The sequence below is a fragment of the Papilio machaon genome, chromosome 11 (genome assembly GCF_912999745.1).
Source record: "Papilio machaon chromosome 11, ilPapMach1.1, whole genome shotgun sequence".
Lineage (NCBI taxonomy): Eukaryota > Metazoa > Arthropoda > Insecta > Lepidoptera > Papilionidae > Papilio > Papilio machaon.
In genome coordinates, this window is record NC_059996.1 from 1912502 (window position 1) to 1928344 (window position 15843).

Sequence of the window (15843 nt, forward strand, 5' to 3'; positions counted from 1 at the left end):
AGGATGGTTTACTTCTATTCTGTTATAATTTGCACCTAAACGATGTTTTTGTGTATCGCCGTATGAAAGTCGACGCGATTTAAACATATGATCAAATGGACCAGGTATACCAGGCACTAAGTTTGCAGGATTAAATGCACTTAGTTCCGATACTCTGAACATATTGTCTGGATTTCTATTGAAAATGATTCTCCCAATCTCCACTGTATGATAAGTTCCCTTTTTCCATAAAACGGTTACATCAAAAGGATCGTAATTCAAATTTAAAATATCTGTAAAGTTTAAAACGTCCATTTCGAATTTCCAGACCGGGTAATCTCTGTTTTCTATAGCATTGTATAAATCTCTAGTGTAATAATCTCGATCCTTTCCGCTAATTCTTACTGCCTCGTCGGATGGTAAATTTTCTATGCCTTGTTGAGTTCTAAAATTAAATCTGACAAAATATCTTTCGCCGTTTCTATTATTTATTTCAAACGTGTGAATTGCGAACGCATCCATTTTTCGATAGCCATTAGGAATGCCGTAATCAGATAATAACCATAATACATTATGCAAAGTTTCAGGTCTTAAAGAAAAAAAATCTATCTTAGCTGTATTATCAACTAGATTCGTTTGAGGATTTCTTTTCAAGGCATGCGCTAAAGATTTAAAATATTCTGGATCTTTTACGGGAAAAATTGGTAAATTTAAACATAGGAAATCAAGATTACCTTCTCGAGTATAAAATTTAATGGCTAATCCTTTTATCTCTCTTGCAAGATCGTTGCCTCCTTTATTTTGAGCGACGGTTGAAAATCTTCCTACGATGGGTGTTTTCTTGCCGACACCATTAAAAACATCAGCTTTAGTATATTTGGATATATCATTTGTTACCTCGAAATAACCCCAAGCTGCAGTACCTTTAGCGTGAACGACTCTCTCAGGTACAACTTCAGAGTCCAAATGTAAAAGAGAATCAACGAAATATGAATTGTCAAACATATTAGTGTTCAGTGTGATGGTGTCTCGAACGTCTACAGGCTCTCCTGAACTGGTTGTTAACAGGCCGATCGGTTTCTGAAAGTTGTAAATAAAATTTTAATTTATAATTTAAATTAAGATTTTCTGTATTCCTTTAATTTAAAGAAATTACAATATAAGTCATATACCACATGTCCTGTACTTCACAAAATGTGACAGCTGGTGAACAAATTAAAATGACCAGGTTACTATAACTTAAAGCCTTTGAAAGTGTTTGTAAAATAAAATACAACGAGGTGATAAGACAATGCGAGTGAGTAATAGTGTGTGAGTAATAGTCACAATTTCACAATGTCACTCTAAAATAAATCTTATCACGAGATATATAAATTATCTTTACCGGATGATCTTTCCTAAATTCATAGAGCTGACGAGTAGCTGGGTCTGTTCTGTTCTCGTACATTAAAGATCTGAACACATATTCACAGAAAACACGTTGATTTACAATTACAATAAACAATAGAGTCACTACAGTTCTATCCATCTTGTGCACCAGTGTGGTGTGAATACCAAAATAAACTAAGTATATTCTGTAACAATCATTAACTTAATAGCTGCTTTAAAAGCATCTATCAAGTTAGAAATCAGCAATTTTTTTTATCTACATAAAAATTTTACATACTGCCAATGCCGGAGGCAGGTAGTTACTGATTAAAATAATGCTCGTTCGTGCATTGAAAAAACTACGCCCTAAAGCGTATATGAAAAATAGGGTTCACAGTATATTTCTTTTGGATTTGTTTTGTAGTCAACCCTAATAAATAATATAGGGTTGGTTTCGAGGAAATTCGAATTCGTTTTCGAGTAATCAAGAATTTTATAATCCACATCCACTGTATGTGTGCTAATAATACATTTTATGACACTCCAGGAAAGAAGATGAAAGGAATGACAGTCGTCAAAAATAGGTTCAATTGTTTAGGCTCCAGGCTGTCACCAAGAAACTTACTTACAAACCCATGTGGATAAAATAATACAGGCAAAATAGTAGGATGTCATATGTCATAGTAACTCATATCCATGTCGGTATAATTATTCTAATGAAAAAAAAAAACTCAAACATGAACACATGATACTTAAATTATATGCCAAAATAACGTTATTATTTGTGAAACAATTCCGCTGCAGAAATTGAATAAATCACGATCTGCGTTGCAAAATTAATGCATTGTGTTTTATCTAAAAGTGATAAACAGGTTAATAATCTTTAGATTTTTAGAGCAATATAACGTGATATAAATATATTTAGTCTAGGGTTCGCCCATTAATCAAAAAATCTCAAAACATCACGAGGAGTCGGAGAGCTAAAATTAAATATCACGAAAATTTATTTTCTATTGATGAAGTAAATTTAATGAGTAAAATTATCGATTATTCATGAAATATTTATTAATTATTTAGTGACAATTTTTAATTTATTTTGTACTAAATGGACAACCCTTAGTATGAATTCAAAATAAGGTAAAACAAGAAATCTGAACAATGATAAAACTGTGATGGAATAAATCATAAAGCCGTTGTGTGTACGCAATAAAACAGATATGAGAGAATCAAGTGAGTGAAATAATAAATGCTAAATTTACCGACTTTCATGAAACCTTTCATAAAAAAGCAATATCCAATAATGTTTAATGTCTTTGTTTGCTGTTTGTTTTTATATTCTCTACTACTCAAAGAGAAGATAATCGATTTATTTGTATGTACTTTTGAAAAGTTGGGATTCATTGCAGTATTAAGTTAATAAAATTTATATATAAGATACATTTGCTTTAGTTTTTAATTTAGTAAGTGATGAAGATTTCTCTAATGAATAAGTAATAAGCCCCGTCATACATAAAGCAAAGTAAATCTCCGATCTAATATTGTATACCTTGCGTCGCGAGTATTGAGTTGCGTACACACAACGTCGAGTCGACGACGCGAGTCGTCTCTTCGGTCAATATTATCAAAGCGACTACTTGTAAACTGTATAGATTTGCTCCGCCATCTTGAAAATCGCAGCGATTATTCTTACGACGATCTTAACAAGCAGGTTGCGAGCGACTGGTTTTGACGACTGAAGAACAACATCAAAATGTCGGCAGACAAGAGAAATACTTCCATTTCACGCCTGTCTTCTATGCAGTCGTGGTATTTCATAGGGCAAGTCGGCAAATACATGCTTACTTACCACATAACTTACTAATTTTACTATAATTTAATTTACCAGGTATTCATTTAAGCAAGGACTGTCTGAACGATTAGGTAATTGGTATTTCAACATAAATACCGTAACTATAAATAAGTCGGGCGTTCATAAGCCTCCCGCTCGGCATTGACCGATTAAAGCGTAGAACTTTACCCCGGCCTACGCCTACGCCGAATTACGTCATTCTTTGAAAAGAGAATATAAACGAATGGATTTGTCATTTTTTTTGCAGATCTTCCTAACTTGGAGTCTAAAACAAGATTAAAACTATGCTCAGGAAGACCTTAGTTTTAGTCTTCATTGCATGTATATTTGTATTTATTAGCCGACTTCAAAAAGAAGGAGGTTATCAATTCGACTGTTTTTTTATGTGTGTTACTGCGAATCTCCGCCCCTGGTGGTCCGATTTTGATAAAAATTATTTTAATCGAAAGGAGGTGCTTGCAGATGGGTCCCATTTTTTTTGTTTTTTTTGTTTGTATGTATGAAGTTAGTTTCCTATAGCCGTTAAAAATGATGTTGCCGTTTCTTTCCACTGAGTTTATGGTCTTTATATAGCTTTACGTTACATTACAGTGTTGTTTGCACAAATTTTCCTAAAATATATTTGTAGCGTAAATACAATGTTGTATGCATGACTGCAGGCATTGGAAAGATTCTTATTATTTAACAAAATAACGAGTAATTGTGATATTATGAAAACATGCAAACACTTGAAAAAAGTCTGTTAATTGATCACAATTAATAAATGTAAATTAAAGTGCTTTAATATTGATGATTGAAAACAGTATCCTTTTTTTAATTGTCTATCTATTATGATAAAGGATACTCTTTTTAGATAATAATATGCTGTAATTTTATTTATTAATTGCGCAATTATGATATAGTTTGAAGTAACAACTAAGTAGTAGACACATCTACTAAAGCAATTACTCCACCAATTTTATTTAGTATGCTCGAAACTAGTGCTACAAATATCACGGACTAAAAATATTATAGTACTATATTACGCTAAGTCACAATAATATGATGTTACATCTATCTTCTATATTTTAACGTTGTCCTTGCGAAGGTTAAGTCCCAACCTCAATTGCATTAATGTAGCTTCTCTTTTTATTGCAGAACTTCAGAATAAAAGGGAAATTAATCCACTGGGAACAGAAGTCTAGTGATTTTTTTAAAAATAATTAATGCCTTTTAACATACAACTTAGTGGAAAATTCTATAGCCGTCTAAATAGTATTAAAACATATTGTTTTTTTTTCTATATCTCGTTCTCTATTTTTTAAAGCGTATGAAAGAGAGCAATATGCTTCTATATGGGTACAAGCACTTTCTTCGACAGTGCATATACACAGCTAGCGCATTAAGCCATAGCTACTATCGTATATTCTTAGAGCCTAGGTTATTGCGTATTTGTCAAGTCGGCAGGGGGTAACAGGGGGGTAAAGGTTGTTGTAGGCCCCTAGATAAGAAAATAAAATGTACATTAGACATATAAAATACTAGGAAATACTAAGATGCTAGAATCCCTATAAATCCACATAAATAACTCAAAACTACTTGACAGCATTTTATAAAAAAATGGATGGTAATGTTGATAAGCTTTTATTTTAGAATAAAAATAATTTACTACTGACCCCCTTGATCGTCGGCTGGGGACGTTCTTGGTATTTATTACTCTAGTGAGTTTTTGAGTTGAAGTCTCAAGTAAATAATGTTTTTTGTATAAAAAATAAAACGGTAATTTATCGACCGTTAGTTTTAAATATACTGGAAAGGTTCACGTGCCCAATCTTCTTCACAGCTAGCGGGTGAAATCTCTCATGTGGAAAAGTCAATATCACGAAATATACGGGATGTTACACAAAATTAAAAACTGGCTCCGAAAATATAACGTTAATTCCTATATCTGTCTACCTCAACAAGTTTGTTCTCAATTAAAAACGTTTATATATTCTTCGTTTTTTTTGTCATCACAAAAAAAATAGATAAAGTGTGATTAATTTTGTCTAGCACTTATTCATTTATTATATATTTTTTGCTATTTTCAAAAATATTTATTACAAATTTGGAACAGCCCGTACAACCTTTGGTTATTTTAAAGGATTTATTTTAAACAAAGTATGAATTAAGCTATCTATTTTCTTTCACAGGCGACACCGGCGCAGGCTCGTGTTCAGAGCTCTGTGAAAATTTGCACATTAATATTTTATTTTTTGTACAATGTGTTTTAAAATACAAACCTCTCAAAGCAAAAAAGAGTCTGTCGACATTTTTTTATGCTATTATAAACTAATTAACTTATACCAAGACTTATTATTAACCAATAAAATAACTATTCGTTTAATATTTTGACGACGCATATAATCTAAGATTTGATTGAGTAACAGAAAATAGTAATTAATCAAAATAAAAAAAGGCAAATTGAAGTAATAAATTAGCCAATAATATTTGAAGTTCATACCAAATATTGACAGCTTAACTTTTTTCATAGTACGTATTAAATACGATTCTTTATTAAATAATATTGCTTTTGTTTGATATACGTGAAATTAGTTTTTTTTTTGTAAAAACATTGTGAGACTACGTAGAGTGAGAAGTAAGCAGGGGTTTTATTTATTCACTCACGATTGATATTTTGGATTGAAAATTAGACTTGCATAACTATACACTTGTACGTAGAATAGTTATTGTGAATGTCACACGTCTTATTGGAGTATATAACATTTAAAAAGGTCAATTTTATTAATAAAACCTATGAACAATGGTTACTATTTTTATAACAATCCAATATATTTATAAATATCATAGCGTTATGGAAATGTTTAATATAGAAATATTTGTAACTAGCTTTTACCCGCGTCTCCGTCCGCGCGGAATAAAAAAAATGCACACAAAATAAAAAAGTTCCTATGTCCGTATCCTAGTTCAAAGCTACCTCCCCATAAATTCTCAGCTAAATCAGTTCGACCGATCTTGAGTTATAAATAGTGTAACTAACACGACTTTCTTTTATATATATATAGATAGCTTTTACCCGCGACTCCGTCCGCGCGGAATAAAAAAAATGCACACAAGATAAAAAAGTTCCTATGTCCGTATCCTAGTTCAAAGCTACCTCCCCATCAATTTTCAGCTAAATCAGTTCGACCGATCTTGAGTTATAAATAGTGTAACTAACACGACTTTCTTTTATATATATAGATAAGAAGATAAAAACACGATCAACTTACATAGTATAACTGTAATCCAAAGCAAAGGCTTCGCGTCGTAAAATTATTTAATGTCGATAAGTATGAGGTGGTTACTACAAATTTATTTGTCTTGAGCAAAATTAATTCGGCTCCAGAAAAAGATGAAATTTTATGTTGAGTTGTCTTAACAGTTACTGAGGGATACGCTTACAAAAAAATTCGTATAAAAGTAGGCACTAACTGTGGGTTTCCATTCCATAAACATTTACACAAAAACTTATTTAGTTATATCTTTTTTCCATAAATATTGAAAAGAATAGATAACAATATCTTTTTATTACATACCAGTGTTTTGACAATCGACACCGACACAAAAAGAATTAAAAAAAAGTACACAGTCTACGATCACGCAGTGAACAAACTTATTCGTTTCAGACCATTAACAAGCCAGTCAGTTTTCGTACTCTATTATCATAACTTAACATATTTTTGGCTTCAAACGAATTCCAAAATTTCCAATTAAAATTTATGTTCACGGTTACTCGACAAACTATTGACTTTAATTTGTTTAAAAATAACTCTAACGACTTTTAGACATATTTATTTGTACAGAAAGAGCACTTATGGGTTCGTATGTACCTTAACTTGACATTGCTGTGAATTTCTACTACCTCATAGGAAAAAAACATATTGTTAACTATCTTTTGCTATAAAAAGACAACGAAAAAGTTCTGAACTTGAAGCGACTGCTGCCAATAAACATCCGTAATCGCAAATGCGTTGCCTACCTTTAATCAAAGGAGGAGGGATAAAGGCACAAAAAGAGAATATGTTGCTTGCGTATACCACAGTTAGCTCTACAACATTGCTTGTATCCTAACAGTAATCTAATGAAACAAATCTTACTAATATTATAAATGCGAATGTTTGGATGGATGGATGTAGATCATAGTCTGGAAGAATACATGGGCTACTTATTATGTTTTTTTTTATTCTGCGCGGACGGAGTGGCGGGCGACAGTTAGTAACATCATAATCTTCAAAAAGGCTAACTACAGGTCACAATGAAAATAAGGCAATATATATTCTTATACGATGAAAAAAATTATCCTCTCCTATATACGAGTATGTTCAACAACATAAATAAAGCACTCATTTGGAAACACAATTTACTTCCAACTCTCTAATGACCAGTTAACATATACCCTGTTAACACTGCGCAATTCTATATATTAAACTAGAATGATTACAGTATCGAGGGTCTTAATATAATGGATGTTTTCACTCCGTTTCTTCCTGCCAACTTTGTTTATTCACCCCCTTAGGTATAAACGCAAATGCATAATAACACGTTTTCTTTATTGAATTGTGGGTCATTTTTTTATTATTTATATCATAACTAGCTGTCAGCATTAAAAAAAGTTAATAGTCTATGTGTTCTTCCAGACGATATTTCTCCAGACTTCTGTGCCAAATTTCATCAAGTTCCGTCGGGCCGTTCCGGAGATATCTTCTAATAAACATCCATACATCCATCTTAACATTCTTATTTATGATATTAGTAAGATTATTGTGGTAACAGAAGGAAAGAAAAATAAAGTTAAGATTAAACTGCTTAAGTTAATAATTTACTCATTTTTATATGCTTTAAAAACTAAGTCACATGTTATTGGTTTAATGTATAAAAATCTTGGATTTACTTTATTTATAATGTAGATGTTTCAAAATAAAAAGGTTTCCCATACCGGGAATCGAACCCGAGCCTCCTGGGTGAAAGCCAGGTATCCTAGCCACTAGACCATACGGGATGTTGTAAGACATATGAAATGCTTATTTTATTTCTATTCCATCCTTTCATCAGGTAGAGACCTGATTTTCTCAAATAACATTAAGTATCTTATAATAAGGACTAGATGAATTTAAAATTTTATTTCATTTAGTTTTTAAACAAATAAAAAAATTATTTTCAATATTCTTAATGTTACGAAAACTATGTTTTTTTTTGAAAATTCGCTTGTTAAAGAATATGTTGTTTTGTATCTAGTCCAATCTACATATACGCAAAATTAACTTAAACGAATTCATTTTTATTGATTTTTCATAAAACTTTTTAAAATACACTAGTAGCGACATCTATAGAACTAATAGAAAAAAAAACTAAGCTACTTCACACAGCCGGCGTAAAATTTGACCAATCGTCTTATAGTATCATAATAATATAATAGATGGCGTTAACTTCAAAAGATTTAGTTAAGCTTTTTGAAGGTTTTAAACAAATCCAACATCTGGTGCGTCAGATGGTGCTCGAGTTAACTTATCTTAAACATAGCTTTACCACCAATCTTACCTATAAAATAATTTAAGGTCTTAACTTTTTAAATTCTCTTTGTTACCTAAATAAGGCGCTTAAATAAGTGTGTCTATTTTGCCGACGGCTTAGATCGGGAGAAATGGAATTATAGTTAAGCTTTGACATTTAAAATTTTTCCTTTTGTCTGTAACGTACATATTACAAAAGAAAAAAGGGCGTTTAAGAAGCTTATGTTTTTATATAATGTACGTTACAAGGAGTTTGATGTGGGTAAACCTGAACCAGCGTAAAGTTCAGGTCACATAGACATGAACCATTGAGCTGCGACTCAACAACTAAATTTTCAGCTCATCGCTCAACACAATCTATCATAACTATGCGAGTCGACGAGCCACGAAGCAGATGATGAGTCGTAGAGCTACCATTCATGTGAGCCTCGCAGGTCGATACGTTAATCATAACTCTATGCAAGTAAAAATTGAGATCAGCTATGAGCCGGTTCATTGATCTGCTAATCATGCAAACAGTGAGCAGATCTGTTATTTATCAGTTTTAGTTGACTTAACTCTACTTAACTACAAGAGGTCCATCTGAATACATATTAATGAAGATTTGATATTTCCGAGCCTTCTGTAGTATTGAAATTAACATCTCTTTTTGAGTTATAATACTGTGATACTCGTTGATACAATTTAATATTTATAAAAGATGTTTGTCACAGATAGGTACTGAAGTGTGGCATTTTATAATACGACTAAGCATATTATTATGAGTAACATCATTAACTTTTTGAAATGTTTTCTTGACACTCTAAAATGAACTTCGAAAAGTTCAATTTTTAAATGTAACTATTAGGTTTGTAACTGTACTAAGGTTGACAAAAGTATTAAGTAATTACTTATTAAAAGAGATAGGTTATTATGGGCACTAATTACTTAACTTGTATGAGAGAACGAAGTGTAGACAGGTTTTAAAATAGTATTAAAAAACTGAATCATTGCTGAATAAGATTTAGTTTTCATAATAGTACATAGAATAATACATAAGTATATATAAAATAATGGAAACAGAAATTCTCAATATGAATAACTCTTTATTATTTAACAGTAAATAAGACAGGAGGTTATCACTCTCTTATAATTATCATCTATAATTTCTCTACGTACATTTATAGGATTTAGTAACTTGAAACCACGAACAAACAACTATATTGAAATAAAAACGGTGAAGTGAAAATTAAACTTGAAGTTATTAAGTTAAATATTTCAACATTAATATTATAGAGATAAATTTATCAAGAAATCTACAGATTTATTATACATTTAATACTGTTCGATAAAAATATTGATAAATAAACTTATAAAATTTGACAATAAATTAAAAACATCTCCAACATTAAATATATCTCAACAGATTAAAGGAACTGAAATATTTGTACATTGTTATTACTTAGTTTTAAGTTAGATTTAAATAATAGGCCAATTTGTAAGTACTAAAAATTGAAAGTTTACAAGTGACTAGACAAGCCTAGAGAATGTTTTACAGCTAAACAGTTAAGACGGAAGTGATTAGCGTATATGTTAAAGTGTTTAGTGTGCGTCGCGGCGCCTCCTGCCGGGGCCTCCGGCGTAGTTGGCAGCAGCAATGCCCATCAGGTGCTTGGCTTGAAGAGCGCCTGAGTAGCCACGGGTCAGGCCAAGGTCTAGAGCACGCTTCTCGCTATAATACAAGGAAATATTAAGAAAAAAAAACTTGAGAGGTGTCAAGGGACACCCGGATGGAACGAAGTTCCTTTCGATTAATTAGTGAAGGAACCAATGTTTATTCCATGAATAAAAAACTTAAGTCTTCACAAGAAGTACATTTTATTTCTATGAATTTTCGTTATATATTGTCATGTCGTTGCCATGGTGAAGTAGCGCTCATTCGTCGTTAACATACTTATTATAGCAAAAAGTGTCGTGACAACTTTTGGTAAGAATTTTTTCCGTCTAGCTCCCTTTCACAACGCGCGATAAGGAACTTCGTTCCAAAAACAAAGATATTAAAAAAGATATTTAATCAAATACGTAGGTTAACGTGAAAAGCAAATGCCACTTGACATGCGGTAGTGTCAACTTGACTTGTCTGGTCTTATTATGCATATGTTGAATGTCTCTAAAAATAAATCATATAGTCGAAGCACAGCATGCACAATTCTACGAATTTAAATCTTCTTTAAATACATTATTTTGAATAAAAAAGCGATGAAAATTTGTAATTCTTTCCTCCGGCAAATGTAAAAGAGAATTTTCAAGAAAATTTCTCTTCAGAAAATAGTGTTTTTCAGAAAACCTTTTCCGTTAATGCTCATCAGCATACATTACATTTTCATGAATTCATTTTATCGTTGGATTTTGTTTATATTCAAACTTTCTGTATGTAAAATCTTCTATTATAAAATTAGATTAAACACGACCACACTATTTAACACACTTTCAAAATTATAAAAGATAAAATTTAACAAGCAAAACTCTTATATATGTAATCAGTGACGTAACATGCAATAAAGTTTTTCTTAATAAAGCAGAAATAAATAGCTGATTTATTTACTTGTACATTAATTATATACCAAACATAAAACTAGTATTTAAACATTAAATAAGTACATAATATTAGAAAAAAGAAATTCATGCAATTAAACATCAACATCGGCTTTTCCTCTTTTAAAATTAATACATGCATGTACTATAGCTTTAAAGCGACCATAATTAAAAAACTCGTCAATTTAAGCACCATTTTGAAAACATACCTAGTAATACCCTCTTTGTAGCTGTAAAAGAAAAGTATATTATAATATGCGACTTTAAAAAAATGTATATTTGAGCCTTGGTTACAATATTTTTTCATCATCATCAGCCAACAGTGAACAGACAAATGTGATGATGACGATGATTATAAGTACATTGCACCTAAATTACGAAAGTACAAAATTAAGATAACATTTTTAACGAAGGATTTTATTAAATTTTACTGTAATAAGCTTTGATGTTTATGAGAACTCTCAGATATAATTCCGACTTCTTATTGTGACCTTTTTAATTTAAATAAAAAAGGACAACAACCGTCTTTTTTATTTCAATTGTAATTACTTAATATTTTTGATTACATAATAAAATAATTTTATATCTTTTCGTAACTTTCTAGTACAGAAAAAATTGTACTAAAATCACATTGTTATTTTTAGGTCCTATTTCTCAGGTTAGTCTTGAATAAGCTTGGAAGTTATTTATCAAATACAGTCGTCATTGGCATTTCACGATCTTCAAATAATCAGTGAATGGCAAACTATTTAGATAGGAAATATTATGTATCAATTAATACTTCCTGTCAAAAAAATTACATGTTGGATAGTTATCCAGCACTCCACTTGGATACTGTAAACCAGGCTCTTGTTCTAATAAAAAAAACTTTTGTAATAAGTTTTAGTAAAGATATTTCTGAAGAGGAAACTTACGGTTAGTTTTCGTATTAAGGAGTATGTGAGTAATAAGCCATGATCACATTAAGGAAGACATAACATTGTAGCGAGTTCTTGTGATGAAAATGCAACTTGAGATTAAGTACAAAAAATTCTGTAGTGTATTTTTTGATTAGTAGTATTATTATACTTTTTAGAATTCAAAGTATAATTTTTTTAGAAGTAACATAATGTGAACTTACGAGTCAATTTGGCGCTGCAGTTGAATGAGGCTTCCGAGGCGGTTCAGCATGTCCATGATCTCTTCAGGATCTTCCGAGATGTCCGGGCGATAGTAGTCGTTCAAACTGAAATACATATATATACATAAATCAAATGTCATCAGTTCATATAGAACTATAAGTAAGATATTTCAATCTTCATTATAAATAATAACTTCACTTTCAGTATAGCTTGCCCTAAGAGACCAACGATATTAAGTAGGATAGTTAGCTTTCAACTATTGTTTTTTCTTTGGATGATTTACCGTGGATTTCTGTGACATCTCCGTTTAAAACATATTGTTATCTTAGTTTTATTAAAGATAATGACAGGGATGTCGTTATGTTTTAAATAGGGTTATATTTTGGTCACAGAAACCCACGGTTATCGATTCAAGCTTTAAATTTGCATTACGTATTCAAATCTACTGTCCATTTTAATTATAAATTATGTACTATTTGATATTAAAACCAACATGATACTAAGTCATTGTTATTGTTTAAAAAATCAAAGTGCAGAATCCCATTCTACCTGTAGCTAAGACTAGCTAAGTCTAGCTAAGGCTAGACAGCCGTAGGACGTGGATTTTGTGATTTTTTGGCCTTAAAGCTGTAGATCACTGGTAATTGCTATAGCATTGGCAACAATACGCTCTACATTGTTTGTCTCTACAAGTTAAGTTCATTTGTCGTTAGTCTTTTTAGTTAACGTCTTTATTGTACAATGTACCACAACCTGGGGTAGGAAGCCGCAGGTACCACCAGCATCAGCGCTCCAAGGAGGCAGCAGATCAACAGGCAGGTGGGGCGAACCATTCTGTAACAATGAAATTATAGTTATGAAAACCTATCCTTAAATGGAAGGAGTTTTAAAAATTATTTAGTGACATACTTTTACTTCCATTTCTTGTCTATTATTTTATTACGTGGCAAATAATGTTACGTTTTATTATGATTAAAAATCACATTTAAAATGTCTATTATGCATTATTATACGATTTTGTATCTAAGTTTAATAGATGGTTGTACAAGCGTAATAATTACAAACCGCAGTCACACAAGAATAGCTTCAGGAGTTAACGCGTGTACATTTTATACACGGTTTACAACCGGATCAGTTCACTCGAGATGACGTTTTCACATACTATGAGGGGAATTGATTCACGGCTTTGCACTGAGTGTATTTTCTTGAAAAATTCTAACGTTTTCTGTTAGATAACTAGATTAATAACTTGATTTTATTTCATCTACGAACGAGAACCAAACTCTCCTTTAATTCATTACCTATAAAAGACTGGACTCTGATAGGTTCAAATGTATAAGATAACGGCAGCCCCATCCTTTATCACATGCTTTCTGATTTGTCTCAATATAAGGGTGATTTTTCTCAGTCGACACACTTGTTGGTAGTTGAATTTAACAGTCATGCTACTGATAGGTTTGGGACATGATGTATTTCGGACACGATTTGTACGCGGTCAAGGATTGCAATCGTTTTCATTTATCAGGACACAGTTGGGCGGTCAAGCGCGCTGTTGACAGAGCCCTCGTGCTGTCTAATTACGACAGTGTGTAGGCTCACGCAAGATTATGAACTAATAAATCGCACAGATTTACAGGTCTTTCAAAAAAAGAACGTGCATGAACCCGTGACATATTGTGACATAGTAGCCATTAATCCGGAAAAAAATAGGAATAGACAGTAATAGAGGGATAGTTGACAATTGAATATAAAAATATACAATTACGTAGAGTACAGTTAGATAGAGATTTAGTTACTAAACTAAAGTTCTTTCGGTATACAGCTGCCATCGAAAAAGTGTTCGACGAAGGTTAAAATAAATGAGAGTTTTATGTGGTCTTTTTGTAATGAACTGGAGCTTGTTCATTAGTACTAAATGGTTAAAAAATTTAATGTTTGATATAAAAAGTCTTATTAGGATATTCCGATCTGTAGCGATAAGCACCTACTAAACTTATACCTACAAGGGTTATAGATGACTATAAGCGTTGTACGCTCGTTTAAGTCTTTGTGAGGCCACTTGGCCCGTGAATAGTTGAAGTTACCGTCGTAGCTTGCGGCATGTTTCGACTTGCGAAAAGGGTTTGACGCACGCCGATATTTAGTGAAAGCTTGCTTAGACTTTACTGTCGGAAAATTGGCAGGAGAATACAGATATTGAATTTGAATTTGTACATTATTTTTTAATCACAATAGTTTACTTAAAGAAAATACGTATATTTTAGAGATTTTGAAACCTATTTTTTTTTAGGTATATAAACAACAGAATAAGTATTGGAAAAAAAAAAAGAAATTTCATTGTCGTTACTGCCAAAATCAATCTTTAAATAATATGTATTATACTTGAATTATTATTTTTTATTTCGTGACGACCGAAATGATGAACGATAAATTTATTTAGGGGACTAAACATGGTGTGTTCACCGCATTCGGATAATAATAATGAAGAATAAATGCACTTAAGTTTTCTATTTACGTCGGAAGATGTTAACAGCTGTCTTAAATGTAACTTTTATGCATTTACTTTAAAAGTATATTGTTAGATATTTTATAGAGTGCAACAAAGTGTGTCACTGCTCTAATAGCATTGTGGAACGTGTACGTTACTTTTGAGGGCAACTGTCGCTACTAATGGATCCTTTTCATACTACTCGTACACCCGCTAAAAAGGCTAGCGTATGTTACGTGCGGTTTGTGTGACTGACGGCGAATCTGACAGTGGTATATAACCGTGATGTATGACTTAAAATGTCAACTTTAAAAGATAAAGGATTTTATGTACAAACTTATGTTATAATTTATGTTCAATGCACAGTAATTAAAACGTGTCATAAGTTTATCAAGAATAGAAAAATCACGAGTAAAGCATCAAAGTATTGAGAAAAATGTAGATAAGACTGCTACGACCCTGGTACGGTAAACAATATAGCTTCTCTTCATAATATAAACTGACATCGTTTTGTGGAAACAGTGTTAAAACGTGTAAACTTTGCTTGGATGTTACATGCAATTTATATTTATTGAAATTTATCTCTACCCGTTTCGGTATTGGTCTGAATGTGTTCGTAAATAAAATTTATGTTACCTCATAACTTTACAAACTGAAGCTACCATCAAGTTATGAAACTAATGTTTTTTAAATGGAACTAAGAAAACCTATAGCTTTACCAATAAATCAGTTAGCTATTAAAATATATGATGTAACATTTTTGAAACTGAAAATAATTTAAAACAAGAAAAGTAATTGAAAGCCAATAAAACTAACTTCAAAAACATTAAAAAAACTAATGACAAGTTTAATTGAAAAGAACGAACTAAAGTAAACGGAGATATTTCCAAAGCATACGTTAAAAGAAAAGATAAAGAAATGAGTTAATTGGAA

At 31.5% G+C, this 15843-nt stretch overlaps 1 protein-coding gene and 1 non-coding gene across 3 annotated transcripts in view; both read right to left on the reverse strand.

Annotated features, from left to right (window-relative positions):
* Positions 1 to 8144: 8144 nt before the first annotated feature.
* Positions 8145 to 8216, reverse strand: Trnae-uuc. The gene has a single exon. It is a non-coding gene; the product is annotated as a tRNA-Glu (tRNA).
* A 1985-nt stretch (positions 8217 to 10201) lies between these two features.
* LOC106708807 (diuretic hormone class 2) overlaps positions 10202 to 15843 on the reverse strand; it is a 29334-nt gene continuing 23692 nt past the window's right edge. The window contains exons 2-5 of one of the 2 annotated variants that reach the window (XM_014500362.2): positions 13173 to 13256; positions 12422 to 12526; positions 11511 to 11531; positions 10202 to 10438 (exon numbers count right to left, since the gene is read on the reverse strand). In XM_014500362.2, the coding sequence (XP_014355848.2) occupies positions 10309 to 10438; positions 11511 to 11531; positions 12422 to 12526; positions 13173 to 13255 (339 nt within the window). In that variant the 5' untranslated portion in view covers position 13256 and the 3' untranslated portion in view covers positions 10202 to 10308. The remainder of the gene's footprint in view (positions 10439 to 11510; positions 11532 to 12421; positions 12527 to 13172; positions 13257 to 15843) is intronic. The other variant, XM_014500363.2, reaches the window with a different exon arrangement.